At 41.8% G+C, this 24034-nt stretch overlaps 1 protein-coding gene across 3 annotated transcripts in view; it reads left to right on the forward strand.

Moving 5' to 3' along the window:
- Nucleotides 1-1721: 1721 nt before the first annotated feature.
- The window catches only part of deptor (DEP domain containing MTOR-interacting protein), a 48183-nt gene continuing 25870 nt past the window's right edge, over nucleotides 1722-24034 (forward strand). The window contains exons 1-4 of one of the 3 annotated variants that reach the window (XM_008292086.1): nucleotides 1722-2061; nucleotides 2236-2361; nucleotides 8933-9111; nucleotides 10499-10622. In XM_008292086.1, coding sequence (XP_008290308.1) covers nucleotides 2048-2061; nucleotides 2236-2361; nucleotides 8933-9111; nucleotides 10499-10622 — 443 coding nt within the window. In that variant the 5' untranslated portion in view covers nucleotides 1722-2047. The remainder of the gene's footprint in view (nucleotides 2062-2235; nucleotides 2362-8932; nucleotides 9112-10498; nucleotides 10623-24034) is intronic. The other 2 variants (XM_008292088.1, XM_008292089.1) reach the window with 2 other exon arrangements.

Raw genomic sequence — 24034 nt, forward strand, 5'->3', positions numbered from 1 at the left:
TCCCAAAAACAATTATGTTAGCTTAAGACAATGTTTGCTGCTTTGTTTGCATGACAACTTTTACATTTACTCGTCTTGACAAGTCTCACAATCTTTACTGTTTGTTGCAACACTGGTTTCCATGCACTGGACATGTCCCAACTTGTTTTGTTACACCTTTGATGAATGGAGCAGCAAATGTTGGCATTATCCATGTACAAACAGGATATTTAAAAAAATATATTATTGGATTTCCAATTTTTGAGTTTAACTCTTAAAGTCTTTTTGCAGTCGTGTAAAAAAAATGCATCTTTGTGTTTTACCGCCATTGTTTTGTTGTTGGGATATGATGTCGCATACTCTTAGTTAGTGTTCTTCTTTTTGTATACTTTGTGTTTCTGTGATTATGTTTTTAATCGTCAATAAATGTCCATCTAACGTAATGATCAGATTTCAAACTGGAAACAATATTTGCTCAGTAAGAAGGAGGTGACATTCATGAAGATGAACTCTCACCGATATCACCAAGAGTTTTGCTGATGCTGACTCACTGGAGTTCCTCTCAGGAGTCACATGTTCAGAAATCAGATTTTTCTTGCATGTGGTGTAAATAACCACCACTCTGAATCGTCCTGTTCACATTTTCAGCGCAGACACAACCACCAAACGGCTGGGTAGAGATGTGCTCTCATATATAATCCTAAAAGCTTCAGCAGAAGGCAGCTGGACTTTCCTTTGTCTGTTGCCTGAAGATGTGTCTCCTCTTATTAAAGAGGCATTTTCAGTTTTATCTGATGAGGAGTCCTGAATATATCAATGTCACAAGTTAAATCATGTGGCTGATTAACCACCCAAGACTCACATGCATGGAGGAGTGTTTGTGACCCGAGGCGTTAATAGTGGCAAAACTTTAGATAGATAGATAGATAGATAGATAGATAGATAGATAGATAGATGCTTTATTCATCCCTTTGAGGAAATTCAGGGTATCCAGAAGTTCACATTACATTCAAGAAAGTACAAAAGAATGTGCAACAAACAGGAAAATTGTGCAGGTTGAACAATTAAGGTGCCAGAATTGCTGATATTTACAATAAAGGTGCAAAATCGCTGGGATTTACAACAGAAAAAGACCATTAACAGTTTATGTGCAGTACAAAATAGAGCTAATAACAAGGAGACGTGGTGTCATAGACATGACTGTTGAGGGTTAACTCCTCTCTGAAATCCTGTCTTCTCTGTCCAGAATGTGAACTTTGCTCCTCTCAAAGCAGCATCTTTTATTTTAGATTTATGGGGACTGTTGAGTCTTGTCCTTGTCATGTGTCCTTTAGACCTACAGAGCTAAATGAGTTCAGACATCCACTTTTTGTTGAATTTAAGGCAAACAACCAAGATTGTTACCACAAATTGTGCTTTTATTTAAACTGAACATGATGCTTGTTATTGAAAACAGATTGAAACTCATGTGTAGATGGATTCTTGCTGTTACAGTTAACATTTGATGTGCATGTTGTTAGTTTTACGCATTAAAAATACACGTAAAGTAGGAAATGTGAACATACTTGTGGTTAAAATCCCATCCTGTGTCCAACCCGTCCCAACCGGTGCCTAAATCGAGCGCACCCACGCGTCCCTGTGACCCCGCCCCTCCGGTTAACTCCCCCATTGACGACAGCAGAGTCCTCCCAATGCGGGGGCTTTGTGGATGGGCTCTGGCTGCGCCGTGGAGAAAACGTGCATTGAGCCCGTGTGGTGCGCGTCAGCGACAAACAAACCGAGCAGCGCGCAGCGGCGAAGGGCGGCGCGCGGCTGCATCCACACGGCAGCTCCGGATAAATAGAGGGATTCATGGGTGTATGCATGCATGCATTAATGAGTGTGTGCAGATATCTGTTGGAGGGTTTTCGAGGATTTAAAAGCGGACCGATGGAGCTGCTGGCACGCTGAGGCTCTGCCCCCGGACTCACTCCCCGCGCTGCTGCTGCTGCATGTGTCTCCAATGATGGCATCGTTTTCCTGCTAATTGATCCAAGGATTCATTGATAAACTCCTCTTTTCGGTCTCCATGGTGCTTGAAGGGTAAGCAGGGTGTCAGTGCTTTGTTTATGAAATCAGCACCTCGTGGATGCCTGCGTGTCTTTTGTTTTTCCATCCAGCCCCTGTATGTTTGTTAGCGACTCACACAGGAGAAAAAAATGCAAAGCTGGTGCGTTTTCCCAACGTAGACTGTTGTCTTTGTGTGTTTGCAAACAGAAACACTCCCCTGGTCTGTGCCTCTTGTGTTAGCAGGGAGATGGACGGCATCGGGAACACCATGCAGAAGAAGGCTGCGGAGCTGGAGCGGCTGGCCGAGGTGCTCGTCACCGGGGAGCAGCTCAGGTAGGTCGGTCAGAGCTGGTGCGAGTCCCCGCTGACCTCCACAGTCAGTCACAGCCTCTTTCAGGGGACAAGTTTTTTTATGAGGATAATCTACCACCTAATATATTTTTAGTATTAAGTAATAAATCTGATCCTTATTGACTTCTTGCATGTGCAGCCCTGTGTGGTCAGTGGAGCAGTGGGTGTTGTCAGGAGGTTAATAATCATGGAGCTCCTCTCTCTCTGCAAACTGGCCCTACAGGCAAGTTTGAGCTCCTCTGCCGTGTGCACAGCCAAACAAAGACGTTCACACATGCACAACCCTCCTCATGTATGTAATGTGCACATCAGCCCGAGGCGTTGTAATGTCTGGATTCTGCAGGATCCTTCTTTTCCTTCACTTTTCAGGACTGAACACACCATTAATTTTTGTTGCTCGACCAGCACAGTGGCCTTTGAGCGGCACAGAGGAAGATGAACCTACTAACCCTCGGTCATTATCATGCCCTGCCCATTCATCCTATCAGGGATTTGTACCCGGCCAGCGTTGTTGACATGCCGTACCCTTTGACCTACAGCACTGTACGCAGAGATCAGCTTCATAAACCCGGTGGCGTTCGCTGCCTCGTGCCCCCAGCAGTGAATAGAGGCTCAGTCGGTAAAGCGTGGCACCAATGCCTGGAATTTCAGCCCCCGACCGAACTACAAGGAAAACACTGAATTGTTTTCTCTGGCTGGGTGTGAAAATTTGAATTTCGCTGCTTCTGAAGAGCCATGAAGAGTAACACTAAAGTCACCACCTCCAGAGATTAATAGCCGGTCTGAGCACATACTCCTCAGTGTACTCTCGCTCAGCCCCAGAGTGTTTATCATTGCATGCTTTGTGTGTGTCAGTGTCCCTGGCACAGCTGCGAACACTGAGGCTGCCAGCTGGCAGCGTGACTGGTGTCGCTGAGCGGAGGGTTGGTTGGGGTTTCTGTCCCGGAGTCCTCTGAGACGCTGCTGTTCTGGGCGAAAGGACTTGAGGTTGTGACATACAAGACTTGTGTCTCTTCAGCCTCTGTATCCGTTTCTCTCTGGAGACTTTGTTTCATCAGTCGACACATCACAACAACTTTTTGATGGATTGCCATTAAATCTGGCTCTTGTGTCCGCGGCCCCCACAGGATGAAGCCTGTTGACTTTGGTGACAGTCTGACTTTTACTCCGGATTGGCTGGATTGCCATGAACTTTGATATAAACATTCATAAATCATCTATATTTGTTTCAGTAACTTTAGCCCTTGTATTTCATCGAGTGTCATCATCGTGTCAGAATCCAGTGATGATGCTAATTAGCACATGCTAGCGTGGTGTCACTACAACTAAAATGAAACTCAGTGAAAACGGTAAACATCATACCTGCTTACTGTTGCATGTTGCATTGTCATTGTGGGCATGTTAGAATGCTGATGTTAGCGTTTAGCTCAAAGCACTTGTGTGTCTGAGTACAGTCTCACTTGGCTGCCTGTGTGTGACGAGCTGCTTCAACATTTAACAGCGAGACTGGATGTGTAATGTAGATGTCTGTAATTCAGTTCCTTTCTGTCAAAAAAGAACATTTTAGATATTAACAGTACAATTCCTTCTAGGACAAATAGCGTCACCTTTTACCGTTTGTGTGTGTGGGGTTTCTATCTACAGTAATCTATAACTGCAGCTGTAATTCCAGTTTCCATCCATCCATTATCTATACATTGCTAATCCTCACTCGGGTCGCGGGGCTCCAGCTGACTCAGGGCGAAGGCAGGTTCACCTGGACAGGTAACCAGTCTATCACAGGGCTACACTTAGAGACAGACAACCAAGCACACTCACATTCACACCTACGGACAATTTAGAATCACCAATTAACCTCAACATGTTTTTGGACTGTGTGGGAGGAAGCCGGAGAACCCGGAGAGAACCCACACTGCACGGGGAGAACATGCAAACTCCACACAGAAAGATCCCAGTGCCCCCATCGGGATGCGAACCGGCGACCTTCTCGCTGCGAGGCAACAGTGCTACCAACTGTGTCACCCTGCAGCCTTAATTCCTGTTTCAAATATCTAAAACTGAATTCTGTCTAGTCATAATTTTAGTTCAAGATATCTTTAAGTCCTCTCATTTTAAGTTATCTGGCTTTGATTTCTAAATTTAGGTTTGAACTAGTCGGAATAAACTTGTAGACATCTCAAACTGCCCAGTCAAAATCTAACTACAGATATCTTGAATTAGAGTGTTTACTGTGCAAAATGGCGTCACAAGTATCTGTAGTTACATCAGAAGCTACAGCAGGCAGGAGATGGAGACGTACTGTGGCACTGCAGCCGTAACCGCGCATGACAAGCTGTTTTACCAGCATGTCAGAGCCGCCTGAGGCCAGAGTTCTGGTAAATTTTGACCACAAGACTCCAATAACTGAAGCTCCCGTTCTCCAGAAATTCCTCGCTGATGAGCTCTTCGCATTTTACGGCATTCTCTCACGATCTTATCCGCCGCAGTGGCCGCCGTTACTCCTACTGACACGGTGTCCAATCTGTGGACCACTCACAGCAGTGTGGAGTAATCAGAATCATGTTGGAGATATCTGCAGCTGTTGGTTCAAAAATAAACCGCAGATAACTTTAACTGTTGTTTTGACCAGTCAGAATCAGTCAGACTTCACTTGTGTGGCACAAATAAAATGCAACACAAAGTGCTTTATAGACGAAAGGAATAAAAACGCAATAAAACGACACAAACAACCCGTAACGTCATGGTACGAATAAAGGACTTTGAAACACAGCGACTGAGGAAATGTTTCCCGAAATAACGCGTGCAATGAGGAAACAACAAAAACAAAATAAAAGAAGACGAAATAAAATCAAATATCCAGTATTAAAATATAGATAGATGGGTAAAGGTCAGAATTCAGAAAAACAGAATAAAAAATAAGAAAAACAAAGGAATAAACAACATACTGAATAGATTGAAATATGTAAATAAACAGAGAAATCAGTAAATAAAACTAGTTCTAAGAAGAGTAATAAATAAATAAAATCCATCAAGTCAAGACTAAAAACTTGGTCTTTAAAAACATGAACACAACAGAATGACACGATGGTGACTCTAGTCGCTGAACTCGGCTAAAAACAGTCTATGGACTCTCATTTTTCTTACATTTAACAGTATAAAGACACGCTGGACAGTTTTTCCTTCACTGTCCCTGATTTAAGCTTCATCCTCAAACAACCAGAGGACGATACGAGAAGCCGAAGGAGTCACAGCCAGGATTAGAAAATTCCACCTGATACGAAACGCAGCAGGTATAAAAGCGAGGAGCGTCCACGCCTTTTGTTTGTTCATTTTATCACGAGTCCAGCTCATGGAACATGACACAGTTCCTGATACCGATAACAGAACCCTGGCTGGTTTTTTAAATATATCTTATCGTGTATTCGTGTCCCATCATGTCGACTGCTCGTGTTTTAGCCAGAAAGACGGACAGATATCAGGGCATAGCGCTCCAGGCAGCTGCTGTAGTAAAGTCTTGTGACCAGTTCATAGTTGTAAATGGAGACTTTGTTGCACCAGGCAGAATGTTGGGGGGGTTTATGAATGTTTTCAGCCGGAGTCATTGAGAAATCCTCTCGCCTGCCATTGTTTAATTCAACACAAGTTTGATCCTTTGCTTCCAGCTTCTTCTTTTTTTTTTTAATGTGAGGATTAGACTGGAGCTGTCAGAAGCCGAGCACAGAGAGAGGACGATGTCGTCTGAATGTAAAGTCTGTTAGTCCTACAGCAGAGTTTGTTTGCCTATCTCGAATCTTGGCAGAATAGCTGGACCGGCTTGGACCGAAGCTGTCAGTGCTAATCTGGAGTGATGCTGGCCAGCTGCACACAGACTCAGCGTGCAGTGGAACAAGCCAGCTGCAGGAGGCCTGGCTGACACTTGCTTTGGCTCTTTCACAATTTTCAGGTTCAGGTGGAGGTCAGCGTGATGATGCGAAACCAGCGTCAAGGACATGCACGAGAGCTTTATTGTGTTATCGTGTCATATAGTGGCGTTATAAATCCCTGCAGGTGGTGTTTAAATGCCACAGATTCACCTTGAACCTCCACTTTTGTAAACAAACACTTGACCTCGTATGTTTAGATTTTTTTTTAACCTATAAATCATTTTTGTTCTCTTTGAAGATTGTTTATCGAAGATGCTCAGATATGAAACACACCTCACATAGGCCACTGCTAAAGGAAACATGGACTGTTCTCGTTAAACTTCTGAACTCCAAGCAAGTTTCTGGGCATTTTTTCCTTTCCTGTCGTATTTGTAGCTACTGGAGGCTTATGTTTCACTGCGATTTGAAGTCCTGCACCTCTGTGGAAACAGCACAACTATTGCTAGAAGTAGAGAGAACTCAGAAATCTTTTCTGTGAACTATGATATTGTTAAGATAACATAAACCATAAAAAAAGTTACATTTCTTTGACTACTTGTTGTACAAAAAAATGGAATCAACATGTAAGTTTTTCCAAGTGCCCTGTTGTGTTACTAATACTGGACAGGAAACGGTGGCTGTACATGCTACAGATGTTCAGCTATTTACATTTTAACAGCCATTTTTACATTTATCTGCACATTAATCCTAGAAAGATGCTGAATGTATCCTCCAACAGCTGTTCGATTTTGCTCTCGATCTCTCTAATTAGTTTCCATTCTTGTCTTCTCTCTGCTTTGTGCAAACACCGCCTGCAGTTCAGCCGAAAAGCAGCAGAATTTTTGTCTCTCACGGTATCGAAATTGTGCCAAGAAGCACAGAATTTTTGTTGTTTTACAGGATCTGGTGCAAACTGTCTATTTTTTAAAAAGTTTTTGAATTGGACGTGTAGAATCAACTGATTTTGATAAAATATCATGATTTAAAGGTTGGATTTGTTTATTTTTCTGGACAGAACCGCACATCACATGATTTGTTCAAGGACTGTCGGGATGCTGAAAATCAGATTTCCATTTTTTTTTTCTGATAACTTTGGTAATTTTTGTGATTAAAAAAAGGACAACATGGCTTTCAAACTGACTCGCAGGTTTTGCTGTTCAGAGGGTTAAAAGGAGAACTAATCATATATTATATGTCGGCCACAACATTAAAACCAATAACAGGTGACGTGAACAACGTGGCTCATCTTGTTAAATTGCACTTTTCTGCTGGGAAACCTTGGGCACGAGCACTCATATGGGTGTTGCTTTAACATATCACGTAATTAAACATATTCCAGACCAAACGCGCCCCTGTGTCGCGGCAGCACTCCCTGATCAGGACGATGTGGCCTCTGACGCTGCAAAAACTGCTCAGGAATTACTCGAAGAATGACAAAGAGCTCAGGGCGTTGACCGGCATCTTAACTCCCCCAGATCCCAATTCAGTCGAGAATCTGTGGGATATGTTGCAACAAGCCTGATCCACAGAGGCCACAAACCACAACCCACAGCACCCGAAGGATCCACTGCCAATATCCTGGTGTCAGACGCCATCACAGGACCATGCCCTGAAGGGTCAGAACCAGCAGAAGGGAACCAACGCAGTCTGAGGCGGGTGGTTTTCCTGTCGTGCCCGATAGCTGTATCTCATATCTCACTCCTCTGCACCACAGAGCTGCATTGTTGCCCAGGAATCATTACAAACACGAGACACATGACTGCCCTGAGTGACGGCTTCCTCCACTATCATGAACACTGCAGTTTACTTTGAGTCAGTCCCACATATCATCATCATCCTGCTGACATAAATTCTCACTGGAGCAACAAATTGCGAACTAATCCGCAGCTGAAAATAATCCCCAAGAAGTTGAAAATAATCCTCCTGTTTGTGTAGCCTTCGCTAAAGACGACAGCGTCCAGCTGTTTTGGGAAGTTGCAGAGCTATTTTCAGGAATGAAAGGAAGCATTTGGGTTTTTTTTTATTTTATTTAAATGTAAGGAAATACATTTTTAGTAATAACAACAAATGGGCACGGAGCTGAATGTCACAGACCGGTTATATGTTACCATGAATAAAACAAAAGAAAACAAAGGTTCTCATCTAATTTTTTTGGAGAAATCTAACTGAAGAATTTTAAGAAAAAATGCAGTTCTCCCAAATCACTTGTGGCTTCTTGGGTGCACCAAGGAGTGCAGAAGTTCTTGTTTGTTCACAGAATCTGGTGACTGCACACGGCTTCGTTTTGACACATTTTTAAATTATACCTGTAAAATAAAGTGATTCTAATTAAGTTGAATGATTTTCAGTTTAAAAGTGGTTAATTTCTGATACAATTAGCTGAAGAACTGTCAGAAAGTTAAAAATCAGACAATTCTGCTGTTTTTACTGCTTCTGACTCTGATAATGTGATTTTTATTTTAGACGACATGCCTTTCAAGGCGCCTGTAGTTGTGTTTTAGGATTCAGATTGTGAAGCTGTGAAGTCAGTTTTATTATTAAAATATCGGGATCCAGTTGTTAATTGTTGTTAGTTGGTCATTTTTCTGAGGAGTCATGAAGAACCTTCAAGAAAATCTCATTTCTCCTGCTACTTGTTTGTTTTTTTCCAGGCTGCGGCTCCACGAGGCGAAGGTGATCAAAGACCGGAGGCACCACCTTCGAACTTACCCAAACTGCTTCGTAGCCAAGGAGCTCATCGATTGGCTGATCGAACACAAGGAGGCCTCGGATCGAGACACGGCGATCAAGATCATGCAGAAGCTCCTGGACCAGAGCATCATCCACCACGGTGAGGCTGAGCTGAGTTAGTCTTGTGCGTGCTTTCTCTTGTGTTTTCCATTTTCTATAACAGCAAGGGTCTCTCTCCATGTCTTCCTCTCTTTCTTTCTGTCTTGACATTTTCTGGGAACAAGCAGCGCCTCTTAATAGATGACTCTCCCCGTGTTCTGGCCAAATTGGCTCCAGCACAGCGTCTCGCTACCTGCTTCACATTTGACCAGACACTGGAGGCAGAGAAGAGAAAGAGAAAAGGGCTGCCTTTGTTTTTAGTCAATGTTTAGACACAGCCAACTTAATATTAAATCAACCGAACTGCGAGTTAATGAATTTAGGATGTTTAGATTTTAGCAGTTGCTTTATACAAGTACAATCAAAGTTCCCGTGATGCCATAATGGGACGTTTCATGCTGTATTCTGTCATCGTAAATTAGCTCCAGCACATGCAGATGGTCGTAACCTAGAACTGCCTCTGCAGCTCGCAGTGAGGTGCATTAAAGCAAATGGATTTAGCCGTAAAGTAAATGTGCAATTTGTTTAGCTTGTTAGTTAAAAGACTTAATAGCATTAAACAGGTTTTTTATGTTTTTTTGGGTCTCTTAAGTTAACTCTCTGAATGTCAAACAGAATCTGAGCGTGTTTTCTTCATTACTCATTGTGGGTTAATTTTTCACTGCAGTGTAACGTCCTGCAGCTCCACAGAAACAGCACAAGCATGATTAAAAGTAGAAAGAGCTCTTGTGTGCTCAGTTATATTTGTGCCATAAATCGTACAATTTTTGTTGAATATGTTTAAATGGGATTCGTAGAATAAAGTGAATCTGATGAACTACTACGATTTTCAGTTCAAATTTGGTTCATTTTCCAGACATGGTTCTTGCTGTTTTTATGGTTTCTGGGTCTAATAAATTCAAGTAATGAGTAATTTTGGCGATTTATGGTTTAGAACAGGGGTGTCGAACTCTGGTCCTTGAGGGCCGCAATCCTGCATGTTTTAGATGTTTCCAACACACCTGATTCAAATGATCAGCTCATCATCAAGCTCTGCAGAAGCCTGATAACGATCCTGATCATTTGAATCAGGTGTGTTGGAAGAAGGAAGCATCTAAAACATGCAGGATTGTGGCCCTCGAGGACCAGAGTTCGACACCCCCGGTTTAGAAGGTGAAGCTCTCAGTTATGATATTAAAATACCAAGATAGAGAATTTAAGTAAACACCAAGACAGCTTGTCAGTATCCGTCTATGTCTGTCTTTGTACATAGACAATGTTTCTCTGCGCAAAAGGATCTATTTCCTCACAGTCTGTTAGTAACAAACTCTAGCTGTTGTGGTTGTTTGTCTCCAGTAATCCATGTTGTTCTCTTCCTAATGTGTGTTTCCTGCATGCTGTGTTGGTAGTGTGCGACGAGCACCGGGAGTTCAAAGACATGAAGCTGTTTTACCGCTTCAGAAAGGACGACGGCACGTTTCCGCTGGACAGCGAAGCCAAGGTCTTCATGAGGGGGCAGAGGATCTATGAAAAGTATGGACACACAAACACAAACGGAAGAAACAATAACACAGGTGTACACAAACATCCGTGTTGGTTGTATTTGTGGCAGTGAGAAGTCTTGAAAGAAATGGATGCGTTTTTAGCTTTAAGGAAATGGTGCCGCGCTGGGAAAACATGCTTATTTTGTTGCTTGCAAAGGGTTACATGAGAAAATCAGTGAATTGTTTTGGTGTTTCTTACTGGAAACGGACAGAATTTCTCTGTTGTCGTGTTACAGAATCGGCCCTTAATTAAAGAATAAATAAGAGTATATAAACAACAATTTGCCATTAATGGTGCTCAACTATTTTCGTCTTGGATCATTAAGTAAACACCAGATAAGGCACTGAGATGATCGGTGATTTGTAGAGTTTGGATCGACGCCAAGCTGTTTCCTCCCCTTGTAGTCTTAATGCAAAACTAATGGGCCGTTGGTACCAGTTATATATTTACAACACAGGCATGTGTGGTATGTGCAGGCATACTTCTGATCTGAGGCTTGACATGAAGGGGAAAGTCCTACGATGCTAAACTTTACCTTTGAAGCAATGTAGATACTGATATGGTGGAAAATAGCAAGTGATGCATAGCGTGTGTGTCTCAGAGGGTACTTATACTTATTATTAATTAATCTACATGATATCATAGAGCTGGGCGATATATATCAGAAAAATGTAAGCTTATGTTGAGGTTTAGAGAGGCTAGCGTCAACTCTGTTGAGGAGTGTAATGTTTAGGTAGCGGTGATGGGGTCATAGATTTTTTTTTAGACCACAAAGCTCATCTTGTGCAGCTATGAGTTGTAGTCCACTACAGGTTGCGTGCATAGACTGTATAAAAGATGGACGTAGCAACCGGCCCTGAAAAATGAAGCCAACCCCGAAGTGTCAAAAACCTGCAGTGTCACTGTGTCCACTAGCTGCTGGCTCCACAAAGCCCTGGCTCCCATAGACTGGAACTGGAAAAGAAGTGATCACAGATCACCAAATACTGCATTCCTACAGCTCAGGATTTTTTTAAAATTAGTTTTCATGGTCAAGTCCAGAGATCAGGTGACCAATCTGAAAATAAATCAATACTGAATTTTTTAAAAATCGTCAACATTTTGCGGGACAAGGGGCGTGGCTGGCTTGATTGACAGTCAGCAGCGACCATACAGATGAAGCGAGCAGAAGGCGGTAAATGTGGGCGGGCAGAGAGGGCCCGCCTCTCAATCCGTCTGACCAATCGCTGCTCCTATGGCTCCGCCCCCCTCCCACGATTTTGGCGTCACTGGCTCCAAAAATCCAAGATGTCAACCAGGAAGTAGCAAAACCCTGGCTTCATTTTCTCAGTGCAGAAACCAACGGGTGACGTCACGGCAGCTACGTCCATCTTTTATACAGTCGGTGGTTGTGAGAAGCCCAGGTAGCAGTAGACCAGCACACCTCAGGAGAACAGAAGCCACAGGAGACAAGACGTAGGACTCAGGCGCCCCATTGTCAAGGAATATAATCAGCTGTTTCTCAGCCACTGAGGCAGCGATGTGCTTGTGTAGTGGTTTACATCTAATGCAAACTCAAAGTGTCTATAGCTGGTATATTTGGTTCTGTTGCTGCCCAGCCCTGTGATGTCGTACCACAATAACAAGGAAGAAACACACCCCCACCTAAGACTGCAGTCATGCTGGTGCATGCAGCTTGATAAGGGAGTTACTTTCTCATAAAATGCATTATCTCCTTTATTTATGTACTGCAGGCACATCCCTCCCCGCATTCCCTCTGTTTTCGTTTTACTGTGATGCACTGATATAAATGATTGTATGCGAGATATGAAACTTGCCTCCATGAAGGCGGTACTTGTGAAGCCTGCTAATGTATTGGACGGTGAACTGTGACTTTATTATCTGATGCTGTTGCGAAAGTTTGGAGCTTCGTGGCCTCTTGGCAAACAAATACCATCCCTGTATTTCCTGCTTTCCTCTCTGCATCTCTTTGTGAGAGCCGCTCTGCACGGCGCGCTGATTGACTGCAGAATCAGAAACCACCATTCATTTTGGGAAAATTAGTTTTGCTGGTAAATTTGATCCCAGTAAATGAGAGTCACTGAGCTGCTTTTTTTTAAGTAATAAAAGCCTGCGGGATTAGAAAAATCAGAGGACACTGGAAGCTTCTTAACAAGAGATGAGTCACAGTGTTTGTTCAGAGATGATCGGAGCAAATTGAACTGTTTTTGTTTGTCATCAGCTTTGAACTCATGTAGGTTTTACAATAATGATGTGACTAATAGTTTCAACCACAACACCAAAGTCATCTTCTGTCTGTCTCTTCTCGTCTGTCTCACTCTCTATCGGTGGCACAGTTGCAGTTTTGTATTCACACACTTGTAGTCGAGCAGTGTTTCTGTGCTTCTCTTACCACGTACGCAGCGACACACTTTTTATAAACACAGACCTATTTTCTATGTGTGTTTCTGAGTCAACGCACACACGCACACACACACACACACCCGCGCGCACAGAGCTGTTGCATAAGAGAAAGAAATAGTCCAAGGGGAGACATCTGTCGTCTCAACTCTCAGAGCTATGTGTTTATGTAATCGCCGTGGTGCAGCCCAGGATTCACACACCCTCCAGCTCTGCTCTGGTGGTTGCTTGCTTGTGAACCGGAGCTGCTTCACGGCTACACTTAGGGCACAAATAACAGTCCGCAGCATAAACAAACAACCGTCTTTCTTGCGCCTGAGTGCAAAGTACAAACATGTCCCGTTCAGGGAAGATCGCTGTTCCTGCTTCCTGTTTTCATACGAGCGGAACAATGTATGGGTTAGTTCTGTGGTGAGCAGTTTGCCTACCTAAGTACTACTCAGGTTGAATGAGGACTTCTTTTTTTAGGGAGGGGATCAATAACAGGAAAGCTGCAGAAATGGGAACCCAATCCTCATCCCTGTAGGTTGTTGGCCATAACAAAATCATCACATGTCTCCCATGGTGCTCTCAGACTGGTTGGTGACGTATACTCCAACATCAAGGGTTTTGTTTATTACCAAAAAAAACGTATTTCTTGAGTTATCCCTGATATTAACCAGAGCCGGTTTACCTCTACGGCCTCATTATATCTGTGGTGCAACGCTGACTCTTGGTGTTTCCATGTTGGTCTGTTTGTTTGTTGTTTATTTATCCCCATCATTCTTTTTTACTTTGTTAACACGTCTATATGATGTTTTTTTTTATGCTTGAAGATATGTCATGAACAGCCAGTGCCACTACTCAGTGTTTCCACCCTAAAACTGCAGTTTACTGATGAGTCAGTCTTGCTGGGTTTCATATGTAACAAACCTAAGAAAACAATCCTCGCACTCAACGTGGGGCTTTCTGTCATTAATCTTCCTCAGAATCGTTTTTTGGTTCAAACATGCATGCCTGAATTACTCCAGTAATATATAACGTTTGCCGTTGTGAGTACAGCAGCTTTACAGTGTTTGTACAGAGTTGTTGGTGAGCTGGTGGCGTGCAGCGAGCGTGGAGGGGTGAGTGTAGAGAGGCAGGGACTTCATAGATCTGCAAAAATGTTGAGTTACATGTAAGTCATTTAGAAGCAGGGTTGTTTCCTTAGAATAGTTTTTTTTAAAATATGTAACTTCGAAATGTAGTGAGGAGTTTTTACGAGTTTAATCAATGACTGATGTCGCAACTTTAACATCTTGTACATATGCAGCAAGACTCTCGTCGTCGTCAATCATCCTCATAACTTTGGTGATCCTCAAGTTCTTCCATAAGGTTCAGATTTGTGGTTTTGAGTGAAATTAATTGGAGGAAATCTTAATGGCATTCCCATTAACTTCAGCGCGAATATTTGGAGATTAAAATTACTATCCCGATACCAGCACAGCGACCGAATATTCAGATATTTGGCTGTTCGGGTCCAGCTCTACGCCACGTGTGGCAAAAGCTTCTAGTTTAGACTTTTCACTGTATTGTCTCCTACAGGAGCTGTTGAAATTCAACATTACACCCAAAGAGGATGAATCCTAAACATTTACATCTCATTGGTTGCAGTAGTTTTTAGTTTGTCTGCGATGGGAAGAATAGACCTTTACCATGCTAATACAAGATGAAGTAATCGAAGATGAAGAACGTTCCGGTTTAACATCAGCATTTTAGAATTTTCTCAGCAGACATTTCGACTTGTGACCGTAGAAAAAAAGCAGGTGTCACAAACGGCACTGTGATGGATCTGTTCTGTTTAAGGCTACAAGAAGATGTTGTCTTTGGGGAACGTTGCTGACCCTGGTTTAGTTCGAAAACTTCAGCGTTGCATTTTAGCCTGGATGAGGCAGAAATGGAGACTTTCAGAAACCGCGTCGACGCTGCTGCTTCCTTTATGGGTCTCTACATGTAGGTCTGGAAGAAAACTAGAGCATCAGCCTTGACCAGCAGTGGTCACCAGTGTCCACATGGCTAATGAATGACAGGCATTGCTGACCTGATCACCTATTCTAGCAGCAGATAAGGTCATCCATGGCCCTACTTTTTACCACAGCTTTTCTTCCTCCTCTGTGGTATTTCTGGCAACCAAGCAACCAACCTCCTTCATTTCCCGCTTTATGTTGACACGGACAACTCAGATATGTATTTTCAAGCACAGTCTGTCGGTGCTTAAAGATCCTTTTCACTTTAAAATGTTGTTTTAAAGTGTGAATGTAGCGTGAATGCGCCACTAATCGATGACGGCGTGACCGTTGTTCAACATGAATAAACACCAGGATGCTAAAACTGAGGCAGCTTAAAGGAATTCAGCCGTCATTAATTGTGTTACTCGCACTAGTCTGCCCCGTATTGCATAAATCAGTGTACATGCATAAACTCTGACGGCACACGCTGTACAATCTACATGACTAAACACCACATTACATAAAGCGCCGTCCTCCTCGACCGGTTTCACGTCTCGTTTTTCCATTGGAAAAATAAACAGCCCTCCGAACACATGCATTGATCTCGGATGCCGTCGATTGTCAAAACAGCATAAACAGAGTCCGATAAACAAACCACACAGAGATGTTGTTTTGACAGCAGTTCCTAAGCGACAGAAAGGAAGATTTAAAGCATTGTTCACCGTGTGGGCTGTTTGTGTGTGTGTGTGTGTGTGTGTGTGTGTGTGTGTGTGTGTGTGTGGCGTAGATCGGGCCTGAATTTCATAGACGCGATTTTGTCATGCTCATATTAAACTGCCAAATCTCCCGAATAGATTAATCCATGCGGCTCAGGTGGCGAAGCAGGATGCCCACTAATTACAGGATTGGCGGTTTAATCCTCAGCTCCTCCTGTCCACATGCCAAACCCCGATGAATAATGCAGGTGTCTACTTATTTAATCTGAGATTCGCCGCGCAAGAATGTGCAACTCTGTCCACATACACCTTCGCACGTGATCCAGTGTTTTATTTTAGCCTCGTGCAGCAGCGGAGAGAGAAATACGTCAGCAACGGGAAGGTTCCAGCTTTCAGATTTCACCTCCACGCCCACATTTAACCTGTCAGTGCAGGTACCAAACCAGCAAACTTGTGGTTAAAAGCTCACTTTGCTCAAGTTGAGTTTGAAATTGAATGTGTTTTTTAGTTGAGACTTGGTTTACCGAAGGAACTGCATGCACTGAATTTGTATCGCTGTGTCCTTAACAAACATTCAAGCTTTTTTTGTCACGGTTTCACAAGACTTCAGACTCAATGTCTGTGTGCTTTGCTATTGTCTTAACCGTTGTGCACACACGCCTTTACTTTGTTAGTGCATCAACATTAGCTTTAGCTTGTGAGACTGGCAGAGACAGAAAATGCTGTTTGTCGATTCTACGGGACTTTTCAAGGCTAGAAAACACCTCAGTTGGAAACAACAAAGACTGCTTTTCATTCCCAGGCTGCCTTTTATTCTGAGCCTTTGTCGACTTCGTGGAACCACAAAGAATTGCACTGGTGGTTTTTTTTGCATGTTTTAAACTACAAGTGCAAATTGTATATATTTTACGGTTCTGGTGGCTGTTTCTCTGCATTCCAGACATCCACCACACTTAAAGTCTATTCTTTTTTTTTAAATGTTGGATACAGACATACAGTATACATGCAACTACATTGAGAAACAGCAACGAACCTTTTATTCCTAAATATACCGTTGCTTAGCCATGAATGGTGATGGCTGCGCTTCATTCATGAGAGCAGATGTAACATTTCCACATGACTAACCGATGACAGTGGGATGTCTTTTCCTATTACAGCAGGAAGTCATACTCACAATTAAGGTTGTTTCCAAACCATCTAAACACCAACAACCGCAAACCACTTTGGAAAACATATCTTTTAAAAAAGAAGCTAAGACTAATGCCATTTATCAGAACCAAAAAAAAATGTAAGAAGAGAAAAAGTTGTCAGATTTTCCATTTTCCAATGGTCCTCGAACTCACCATCAGGTTCACACAAGACAAATTATTCAAATATGAGCTTTATTTGCGCCACTGAGAAGCAATGTTTGATTCACCTGCAACTAACAATGAAGTGACATAAACTCAGGGACTATTTGGGCTGAACTGCAGGTAGTGTTTGCACAGAGCAGATAGAAGAAACAAATAAATGAAATAAAATAAATGCAGCATGGTTCAGAAATTGTGCACAGAGTTTTAAGCAAGTTGTCGAAGATACAGTCGACTTGGTGAAATATCTTTCTAGAGTTTGTGGTGGTTGTGAAACTGCATGTAGTAAAACATCAATGGTATTTAAAGCTTTTTTTTATTTTTACAGTATTGGTAGCACCTGTAGGCACTTGGAAACGTGTGGCACATGCTGATTCCAAGTTTCTTAAAAATGAATAATGATTTTTTGTTTGTTTGTTTTTATGCTTTATGGCGTTGTAAGTGTGTCGTGATGCACAAAGAGTTTTCTCTCCTTCTAGCTATAGTTGTGTTGTTTTTGTTGAAGAAATTTTACTCATAGTCCTCATGTGAAGTTTGCTGTAGTGGGTGTTTATTAGTATTCCGGTATACGGTGGGCTCACCAACACAGAGCATGAGTCTGTGAAGGTGGACCGACCCTGAACATCTGCAGAGTCACACATTTATAGGGTAAGTCAGAGGGTAAGGGGGGCCTGTATGTAAATACAGAGGTGAATAGCGGTAAATTAACATACAGTTGCTAATCAAATGGCAGGAGGTAAGGGGGGACAATGAATCACAGGTGATGAAATCGGGGTCTGGTGACCAGACGGGTGGTGGAGTTGGGGTTCTGATAGCATACAGTTGCTAATCAAATGGCAGGAGGTAAGTGGACAATGAACAACAGGGGGTGGAATCGGGGGTCTGTGACAAAAGGTGATGGGAAAACACATGACAAAAGGTGATGGGAAAACACATGGCAACAGGGAATGAATTCAGGGGTCTTTGACCATCACAATAAAAGAAAATGACTTTCTTCTTCATTTCCATGGAGGTGAAGGACTTTATGTTGCAGTCAGTGAGTTCAAATTTTACAGGAGCGTAGTGTAGATTAGTCTAGATTAGCCTGAAGTACAGTAATGCTAATGGGTACTAAAAGTGCTGATAAGTGACTGACGCTGTCATTTATTTGCTGTTTCGTGACGTATCAGTCAGTCGCCCTTGGAGGCTGCTGAGTTTAAAGACTGTGGAAACAAAATGAGAAAGTTAAATGCCATTAACTGCTGTCATTTACAAGATGTTTGTGCTGACGTCTAATAGAAATACAAACTCAGCTGACACAAAGTATGTTTGCATGTTTTAGCCGCTGAACATGTAGGACATACATTTGCTGCTCGCTACATAAAGGTTGTGAATTAGGTGCAGTTTTGGTTTTCTTGCAGTTTCAACAGACACAGACTTCAACCACAGCTGAGACCAAACTGACAAACAACTAATCAAAACAAGAAACCAAACTTTGTGTAATCATATGCTGTAAAAATCAACCTGAAATTAAGGCTGTGACAATAAAAGGCTTAAAGTAATTTAATTAATTTTAACTTATACAAATATTATCATGATATCTTTAGAAAATTTTTAAAAATATGTTATTGGCCAATTTTGTGTTATTTTGTTTATTATGTGTTTTTTGTTTTGGCAAATCAATGACTTAAAAAAACAAGTGCAGTGAGATAATAATGAGCTTTTTATATGATCATTTGTGTGTTATTATAATAAAATTTCAATTTTTAAATCGTACAGTTATCGCCTGTGCTCTTACATGGCCACATCCCTACCTCAAATTATTCTCTATTTATTTAGAAATTATTTCAAAAACTTGCATCGTTGCATTATATTTTGAAGCGGTGTTGCCTGTAGTATTACCGCTCAGTGTGTTCATATATTCCTCTGTGGGTGAGGAATATATATTTGTGCATTGTCGACGTGTTCATTTGGTATTTTATTTGCAAGTTCTGCCATTTGATTGAGCAGGAACATTGAAACGTGATTTATTCTGATCCAGCTCTACTTGTAAATCCGTTATATTTAGAAATCACTTTGACTCTTTGTTAAATAATTAAAGGCAAAAATCTACGAAAAACTCCACGCTGAGCTCGCTCCATAGAAACCTCATCTGTAGCAGATCTAGATTTTGCTATTTGGTTGATTCTTTAAAATATAATTTGATATTTTAGTCATTTCATATATTTTGCATCACCATTAATCCATCCATTACTTCTATCTAGTTTATCCTGCAGAGCGTCACAGGAGTCTGGAGGTTTCCCCAACTGGACAAGTCGCCTCTTACTTTGCAACTTCTTCTCCGATAACTTCCTCTTTGTTTCTGATGCCAGAGCTTGCTTCCTGTACAACCATCTCACATGGCCTTTCAATGAGCTTTAAAGTGGCGTTATCGGTTTTTAAAGTTGCATGAGAGTAGAGCCATCAGTTCTCCACCTTTCACGCACGGACCAGATCCGAGGGCGGTGAAAAGCGAGGCGATCCTGCCACCATCTCCGTGGACACCACTCAGGTTGAGTTATATATGCTGACTGAACAGCTTCTCTGAGTGCATATCCAGGTCAGGGCAGTTCAAATTGTCCCACTTGAAGCTATCATGATCCATTTATATACTGTATCTGGAGTCTCAGGTAATGAATAATGCACGGTGTTGCTCAAGCTGCTATTATTCGAGGCACAGAGTACAGTACTTTGCGTCAGTCCCTTTGAGCTGGCGTTGCATGATCTGTTGACTTAACATGTTTAAATGGATTAAAAGCCATTGTGTACACAGTCAGGTCTCATGGAACATTATGTCCAGCTCTTTCAACATTTGTATTATGATGCTGGCCTCTTAATGTGGGTCATAGCAGTTGTTCTTCTGCAGCTCCTAATCCATCAAAAGTTGACATCTGTACAAGTCATGTGTTGACTTTACATGACAGAGGGAGACTTTGGCAGCCCTTTGTGTGCACCTCAGACCATTTTCTTGTTCTATTTTTGGGCTCAACTCAGGGTTGAAGGTTGACGATTACAACAGGTTTAATGACAGCGCGGTTCGGCCCTACAGCTTTCTCTGGATCTTCAATCTGGGTTAAATGAACCACGCTGGGAGGACTGCTGGGGCCAAAAGGGCTCATAAGAACAAGTCGAGGTGTTTTGCAGAAGGGAGGCTCTTTACATTCTGCGCATGATTTAGGCTTCGTTTAGTGTAATTACATTTTTTTTAAGAACTCCATTTAGCTTAATCAGCTCAGAAGCGCTTCTTCCTGAGCACTAATGGTTTGGCCACTAATGCTCTGCCTCCAATAAGATATCAATTTGTCTCCTGTGACATGTATAAACAGCAGAAGGCTCGTCTTTGCCAGACAAAACTTTGCCTGCAACAAATATTGATTATTATGCGTAGTTTGATTTACTTAAATACACTTGGCTGGCTGTCTTTGCTCTTAAAGAAGTAGCTGTGGTAAATGCATATAATTGCTTTCTTACTGAAAGCGAGATTGAGGCTGTTCCTCATTATGAACACTAGAGCCAATGACCATTAGCTTAGCTTAGCATAAAGGCAGAAAATATCGGGAAACATGCTTTAAGCTCATTAATGCTGTGAGTATTTAGTAGTTTCAGGGTGTCTTGTGCTCCTGTTTTTTCTCATTGTGGCGTCGGTGTTTCACTGCAACAGAAAGTCTTGCACTTCTCTAAAAACACTCAGTTATAATACCATAAATATATGTTAAACACAGCCTGCAGTTCAGCTGAAATTTGGATCTGGTGCAAACACTTGTGGTGACTATGGATTAAAGTGACTTATTTTTTAAGCTTATTTTTTCCTGACAGAACCAGACCACGTGATGATTCTCAAGGTTTGTTGGAAACTTGAAAGTCAGACGATACTTTTCAGTTTTTACAGTTTCTGACACTGACAGATTCTGGAGACTTTCTAAAGAAAATTTTTCAAACCTTCCAGCAGGTTTTGGGTTCAGAGGCTTAACAAACATGCTACACTTTATTTATTCAATCCAAACAAGTCCAAATTGTAAAAAAGATTTTTTTTTTTAACAGTTTCTTCTGTGACAGATTACATTACCTGGCAGCAGTTACTAGGCTGGTTTCTAATGCTTCCTCTCTCTAGCTGTGGTTGCCATTTTCAAAATCCCCGTCGCTATGGGAAGCAAAACTAGCAGCTTCTGAGTTAGCAACCTGGCAACATTTGTGTTGTACAATATGAGACACCTGCTTAGTTCTTTCAGTGGCTTTTTGGTTTCCCTTCATGCAAATGTTCCACCAAAAAAAATAAATGAATAAATTACCCCTGTCACTATTTTGCAGGGGCACCATCACTGCAGCCTGGGCTTAGCATCACTTCAGACAATCGTTAATAGTTTAAAGAAGCCAGAGTGTTTGTTTCCTCCACAGCAGAATGATAAGAAGGTGCAGTCAGATCATTCTTCACACTGACACACCAAAAACATCTGACTCTGTGAGACTATAGAGAGGTTTGGACAGAGCCAGGCTAGCCGTTCCCAAATCTTATGCTGAGCTAAGCCGACCAACTTAGTATTTTCTGTGCAGACATGACATCATCTAACTCTGCAAAGTAAACTTCAGTCAGTGTTTCCTCAAGTGTCCAACTCTTCCTTTATTGTTCGTTGACCTTTTCACCAGAGTCGTGTTTAATCTCTTGACTGACTCACTGATCTGGTGGAGACTCATGGAAACCGTCTCCTCCCTGGTTACGTTATTACACTTCTTAAGATTATCCGTTCGCTGTCAGATGGAAAGGCGGCTCTGGTTCTTCTATCCTGTTCGGACCGGTCTAATTAGGTCGGTGGTTGTTCAGGTTTCTGAGCCCGGAGCTGAATTCTCTCAACCCTGGGATGTCTGGTGTCTCTATCTGGCTTCTTTTAGTTCATTAAATCTTCTTTCTTGCCATTTCTGTAACTCGCTGCTATCACATTCGTACATGATGTGTGTTTGTCTGCGCTACGCTGTGCGGTTTGTCGAGTTGACAGTTCAGTGAATGATTGACGGCCATTGCAGCACAATGTGGGAATATGATTTGTGCCTGAAAAAGTCTTTTTGATGTTACAGTTCTTTGCTGGTGCATGTTGTGACACGTCCAGGTGCACCACAGAACGCTTATTGTTCCTCTTTTTATAGTGTTTGAGTGCGTAGGTGACAGTGTTTGGGTGTGAGTGATGGGCGTGAATGTGTTTTTAAGAGAGTGACATAGTTGAAGAGTCAGCAGTTCTGCTCTTTACAAGCGTGTACTTGTGTGTTTTTTGTTTGTTTGAGTCACCTGGTGCCATCCAGAAGAGACCACAGCACCCACAATCCTCTGATATGCACCAACAAATAAAGCAGCAGTAAAATGCAGAATCAAGACGATATTTTGCTTTTTGTTTCATAGAAACTGTTGTGACTGAGACGAGTCCACAAAGTCAAACCTCAGTTTATTATCAGTAAAGAGGATCTAGGAGGTTTTTCTTGGTGTAATTAGCTTCTAATCGTGCAAATCTAATGTGTAGTTTTGGTGTGTGAGCTTCCAGGAATAGCATGAATTCATCTTTAGGAGACATTCTCAGTCCTCCACTTATGTGGCTGAAGTGCTAATCTGGAGACAGTTCCAGTACAGTGCTTGTGCATTTGGACGGTGCAGATTACAGAGTGGGGAAGAGGGCAGAGCTGCTGGTTTGGAAGCTTTCCTCTGTTGGAAATTCCCTCGGAGGAAAGTTCACTTTTCACCAGAACCCAAGCACACACTGTTGGACGGTGAATCAGTGCTATGGCTCTATATTATGTCTATCGATTAGAAACGCTGCAGCATCGTCTGCTCACTCTGTTTTCCATCAGCTTGGCATGTTGTGTACATAAAGCTGCTAAAGTGAACGAGCACCCAGCAGTATTTTGCTGCGGAGGCATTAGCCGGAGGGCGTTGCAAAATCACTGCTCGACCATATTTAAATTGCTTCTTTAATAGCATTAGTGCTGCATGGTAGACGGTAAATTGATTAAAAACCAAAGTGCCTCAAATTGCTTCATATTTGTCACAGTTTTGAAGAAAGTTTATAGGTTTGAACGCTTTAACCTACTAATCAGTGATGTGCCTTTTCATTGGAAAACAAAAAACTAAATCTAAGCTTAAAATTGAGATATTTCATTAAAATCACTTTATAATACATGTGTCATTTAAAAACCTGATTTAATTCTCTGAACCCCAAACAGTTACTGAGGGTTTTTTACTTACTGGGGGCTTATTTTTCACTTTAATATAAAGTCCTGCACCTCTATGGAAACAGCACAGCCGTGACTAGAAGGAGAGCGAACTCAAAAATGTCTTATGTGTCATATAACACAATTGTATTGCCATACATCATTAAAAAAAGGAAAAGATTAAAGTTGAAGGTCTGTGCTTGCGTTGTTTTTTCAAAGTTAAAAATACCCAGACTCAACATATACAACATTTTTCCATTTACACACAGGCGTCACCAATAATGGAAATAAAACGTTTAAACACCGTCGATGTTTTGCTGTGTGTATATTTTAATTTGTTTCAATGCTCAATCAGCTGAAAAAGCACCAGAATTTTTATCAAATGACCGTCTGTCCCAACTGGGTCGATCATGGCTTTATGATTGCATTAAAGACTGCAGAATTTTTTCTTTTTTACAGAATCTGTGTAGAACAAACACCTTATTTTTTAGCAGACTTTTAAATGATGCTCATAGGATGAAAAGATTTTGATGAAATATGACAGTTTTATGTCGAAGTTAAACTTGAGATGAATAGTTCAGTAACCATCGGAAAGTGGAAAATATCCCGATTCTTTTTGTTTTTACAGTTTCTGGCTCTGATAAATGGTGTAATTTTAGCACATTTTTAAACACAGCATACTTTTTTAAACTGACTGGAGGGTTTCAGTGTTCAGAGGATTAATGCTGCATTTTGAATTAAACTCTCTGCGGCTTCTT

Source organism: Stegastes partitus, unplaced genomic scaffold (genome assembly GCF_000690725.1).
Source record: "Stegastes partitus isolate 25-593 unplaced genomic scaffold, Stegastes_partitus-1.0.2 Scaffold784, whole genome shotgun sequence".
NCBI lineage: Eukaryota > Metazoa > Chordata > Actinopteri > Pomacentridae > Stegastes > Stegastes partitus.